The 5,210-nt window shown below is 40.4% G+C and overlaps 1 protein-coding gene across 1 annotated transcript in view; it reads right to left on the bottom strand.

The window, feature by feature from the left end:
* Positions 1–1,565: 1,565 nt before the first annotated feature.
* The window catches only part of adamtsl4 (ADAMTS-like 4), a 42,929-nt gene continuing 39,284 nt past the window's right edge, over positions 1,566–5,210 (bottom strand). Inside the window, exon 17 of the mRNA XM_075465606.1 lies at positions 1,566–5,135. Within this exon, the coding sequence (XP_075321721.1) occupies positions 5,005–5,135 (131 nt within the window). The 3' untranslated portion in view covers positions 1,566–5,004. The remainder of the gene's footprint in view (positions 5,136–5,210) is intronic.

Raw genomic sequence — 5,210 nt, 5'->3', positions numbered from 1 at the left:
TTTAATTCACTCGGCTCGAGCGGCGGTTTGCGAGTGAGAACTCGTCAGACGTTGCCTAGGCGACATGGTGCGCGGAGCCGCCTATTGTTCTCGCCGCGAGCCCTGGCCTTGGTGCTGAAACGATGCTTCTTGACGTGAAGCCGAAGCGCGCCTCCGACGAACGAGCACGCGGTCACGACTACTACAGCTGTTCACGCCCGAGCCCGAAATCACGCTCACACACACACACGGAGCAAAATGTGTGACAGGGTAGAGAGATAGCTCGGGGATGGAGTTGGCCTACTTTAAGGGCTGTAGTTTGGAAAAGCGGTTGACACCGAACCATAACTGCTGTATGTAAAAACAGACGGTAATGTGGCAAAACGAACGAGCAGTACATTCAATTTTCTTATCTTTGAGCTACATGTGCGTGCTTAGAGTCTTGAAGGGAGAGCCTGAAAGGAGTGACTGGGTAATTCATTCCTAAAGGTCACCATCTGCCGGCCTTGCCTGGTGCCCTCTCCCTATAGCACCCTCCACCACACAGCTACACCCTGACAATACACAGACTTGCATGCAGCCTATATATCACGTCACACAGGCCTTTCTACAAACCAGGAGAGGCACACAACGCCTGCTGCCGGTAGAAAATCTGAAAAAAAAAAAAAAAAAAAACTGGAGACAATTTCCTTCAAAATTGGTAAAAAAATTCCAAGACTTCAAGTTACAATTCAGGAATCTTGCCGCTCTGCAGCTTAAATTATGTTTTTTTCATCTGGAAGTCGCTGTGGAAGGAAGCATCTGCTGAATAATTAAATGTAATTGTAAAAAAAACTTTATGTCACACCGGAGGAGAAGTTCCTCTTGCAAAATCAGTATTTCACCATCAGAAAATTGTGATCTCAGAGGTGTTGTCACTGCTTTGAAACGGCTACAAGACTTTGTTCATAACCAGGTTTACAAAACTTTAAACTCTTGGGCTCAAATGAGTATTCCCAAAGTCCTGGTCTAAAAGCCTATCAACTTAAGAATCATAATTATTATTTGGGAAAAAAGTTAAACAAAGGTGTGTTGTCATTTAAAATCCACAAACCTTTCCTCCCCACTTTCACTTAAACTACAGGCAACAAGGCCTATTGTTAAACTTGGCAGAAATTGCTAATTAAAAACACCAGGCTTGGATGATAAACGTCTCTATGAAACAGCTTCTTTGTACCGGAGGCCTAAACGTCACATTCAAAAGCCTTCGTTAAATGTATAATTGCATAAACAATGGCTTCATTTGATGTGTTTTTGGTCCTATGTTGAATATAGGGAAAATGACTGAGCTGATTTATCCTGTGCTCCTTGGTCAGGCTACTTTCGTAAACTCAAACTTGCAACTCAAGACTTTGTTAAGTTGAAAGACAGAGCATCTTTGCTCTATTAATTTCTTAATAGTAACATTCTCCTCTTAAAAGTAAACATGCAGTGTTTGCCCTGAAGCCAATTCAGGATTCACAGACTCAATGGCGCCACCGTTTGGAGAAAAGTGGCAAAATCACTCATTATTTTCTGGTCGAGAACAAATGTGACACATTTCTTAATTTCTCTGTTATTTCTGTTTTTATTTATAATGAAGCTTTCAGATAATAATTTCCCCACACTCTTTTCTGTTTTTTGAATGATAAAAAAAAAAAAAATGTTGGCATATTGATAATAACAATCTCATAAACTCTGGTAGTAACAAAAAATTCCTACAGCTTCACAAAACAGATAATAAATTACATGTTTTTCAGATCATAGATAAATTACTATTCTTATTTGTATAGATATATGTGTATGTATACATATATATATATATATATATGTATATATGTATATAATGCAATTTATACTACAAGGGATTAGAGACGAGAATGACACATTAAAAGCCACAGCTGCAGAACAAAGAAACGTACGCACATGCATGCACATGGAAATATCCATAATTCAAACGCACAATAACGTCACTGATTCAACAGCTATATGACAGTTAGATGAAATTCAGCCTATGACAACTCTTCTGACAAATCTACTCAGTTATAAAACACAAGTGTGACTATGCTCAAAGAAATTTACACAATAAAACATATCTGACAAATATACAGGCTCCTCCCATTTGAGTGGGTGTGAGTACACATTGGGTTGGAAGGTGTGGGAAATACAGTTAAAAGAGCATAAAGCCGTACTTACACACAAATATACATAAACATACATCAACTGGGAAATTTGACTTTTTTCAAGAAAAAATATTTGCTCATATTGAATTTAATGGCAGCAGAAACTCTCAAAATAAATTGGGGCACAAAAGGCTGGAAAAGTGTGTAAAAGAGTGTAAAAAGAAACAGCTGGAGGAGCATGTTGTAACTAATTAGGTTGATTGGCAACAGGTCAGTAACATGACTGTGTATAGAAAGAGCCCATCAGAGGGGCAACGTCTACAAAATGTGGAGCAATTTCAGACTATTGTCCTCAATGTAAAATTGCAAAGACTTTGACTATTCCATCATCTACAGTTCAAAATATCATTAAAAGATTCAGAATAAGGAGACGTCTCTATGGTCAAAAATGATTATTGGAAGCTCATGATCCTCAGGCAGCATTTAAAACAGACACGATTATGTGATGGAAATCACGGCATGGGCTCAGAGACACGTGTCTGTGAACACAGTTTACTGTGCCATCCACAAATACAGGTTAAAGCTCAACCATGGAAAGAAGAAGTCACGTCCGAACATGAGCTAGAACGATCTGGTATGGGGGTGCATTCATGCCTATGAAACTGGACACTTGCACAACACCTGACAAAGAAAACCCAGGACCGTTGAGCTGCTAGAATCATATATCAGACAACATTCCTCTCCCAAAGGTCCAGCAGCTGGCCTCCTCAGTTCCCAGACGTGTGCAGATTGCTGTTAAACTAAGAGGGGATGCTACATGATGGTAAAAATGGCCCTGTTCCAAGTTTTTACAGACTTATTGCTTCCATCAAAGTCAAGATGAGCTAATATCTTCGGTGAAATAGTAAAACGTATCACTTAGAAAGTATATCCAATGTTCAAAGTTCAGTTGTGAGCGTTATATTGGTTTATGAGAACTGCAAACTACTGTGTTAAGTTTTCAGTTATATTTCACACAGCATCCCAACCTTTAAGGGACTGGGGTTGTTTTCAGTTTTTTATGGCATAGCAGGATGACTGCATTTGATACATATCATAGTTGAAGTTACTAACTACCGCGAGAAAGAGAGCAGCTTTGTCAGTCTCATTGACGTCTCCTAATTCTGACTTCATCTATTCTCGTGGGACAGATAAAACGTCCCCTCCCAAGAAGGCGATGACATGCAGATGTTTGTAACCTTAGCACAGCTGTGACCACTGCAAAATCAGTTAGATGTTAGAGGCCACATTTCATATTGTTTTTAAGATCAAGAAACCAAACCAACACTGAACCGATGCTGCCCAGCAAACAAAGCTAGATCTGGCTTGTTCCTCTTGGTTCCATTTTTTTATGCAAAAAAAAACAATTTACATTCACACTCACACCTCTCCTCAAAGTAAACCCAGGGGCTCTAGATTGTTCTAATCATTTATTAGTTACTCCTTCATAAACCAAACATACTGAATAAATTATTCACCAAGTAAGAAATTCATAAAAGCCTCAAACTACTGACTCTTGTTTGTTTACTTTTTTCCCCGACAAATCTTTTTAGTAGGGAGTCATTTTTAAAAGATTAAAGACATCAGCACGTTGCAGAGCAGGAAACTTAAAACGTATAACGATGGAGATAAAGTCCTTGTTGTTTTGGCCTTCTCATTTGACTTCATGAGAAGAGCTGTTCGATCGCTTAATTTCTTCCTTTAAAAAAATTAAATAAAATCACGTGCTGCATGTTTAGTCGGCAGCATCGTCTTTACTTGAGTAAAAGCATATGAGTCCTTACACAGAGGTGGAGATTTTCACTCAAGTCAAAATGCTTTTGTGAACCCCTGAACAGTCAGAGTAAAAATTCTGCTGCTCTCTTTTGCGAGTCTTCAGCTGTGAGTTCACAGCGTGTAAGCTACTTTGTAAAAGGTGTGCTGACGCAGAGAAACTGTAGTTTCTCAGCTTTTCTGGGCAAACACCCTCTGAATCTGTGTGTGTCACACATCATTTTCAGCGAGCAAATAGTTTGAAAGCTTTTTGTCCTCTTAAGTAAAAAGGAATTCAACGTTAAGAGTTAAAAAGACGTATAGGTGAACCAAAGAGACCACACAGAGCCTGTGCTGTATAACATCCATGTCAACTATCCTTCTTGTTCGGGAAGAATCTCATCTCTGTCACTCCACCCCTTTATATTTGGTCGCTTACTTCCAAGGTCACCCCACCCCTTTGGTTCATCTGTCCAAATACTGAATAAGAGGACACTTGAGGACATATTTTTTGGCCAACGGTAAAACACATACAACATGTAAAGAAATCCTTCTAGCTTGGCCGGGGGCAGCCACGGTAGCTAAGACGGGGGACTTGTACACAGATCTATTCCATTAGATCTTCGGCACTCATACTGCAGCACTACAGTATACACAGTTCACCTGGCACATATGGTAATTATTTGTTCAACACATAAGTAGTGGAATGCACGTTTGAATGCATCTGCTTTAAGATCCTGTAGATCAGGTGGCTAAAGTTGCTGCTGAAACACAGCTGTGTCCTCAGCGAGCACCTTCTGTTACAACCTAACAGCCACAGAAATGAGCCTCCAAGAGTGGAAATGACAGTACTAACAATGCACCTGTTAATGCACGGAGGAAACTAAAGAAAGCCCAGTGGAATATGTGGCTCCGGATTATATCGGTTTCTGACAGAAGGAATCGTCTGTTTTCACAGTGTTTTACCTGAACAGGAGAAAATAGCTAAATCATATTTGAATGACATGTCAACTCTGGGCTGTCAATTTCTACAGACTCATTGTCGCAGCTAGTTGAATCTTTTTCTTCTCCACTGCTTGTAGTCCAGGGCTGCTCAGTGCCTCTTGGCACGCTGGGCGCTCTGCGTACAGGAGGCGCAACAGGCAGTCTTGTAGTAAGAGTAGACGCACATTCTGGCCTGCACCACCATCAAACAGTTATCACGTCTGTCCCGGCAGTTTTTATCTGCCAACAGAGAGAGGGAGGCAGCGGTTAGCAGGGATGGTATCATGACCGGAACACACAGAAGTCTCACACACA

Source organism: Odontesthes bonariensis, chromosome 5 (genome assembly GCF_027942865.1).
Source record: "Odontesthes bonariensis isolate fOdoBon6 chromosome 5, fOdoBon6.hap1, whole genome shotgun sequence".
Lineage (NCBI taxonomy): Eukaryota > Metazoa > Chordata > Actinopteri > Atheriniformes > Atherinopsidae > Odontesthes > Odontesthes bonariensis.
The sequence above is the reverse complement of the archived record's forward strand: the minus strand, read 5'-3'. Positions and strand labels throughout refer to the sequence as shown.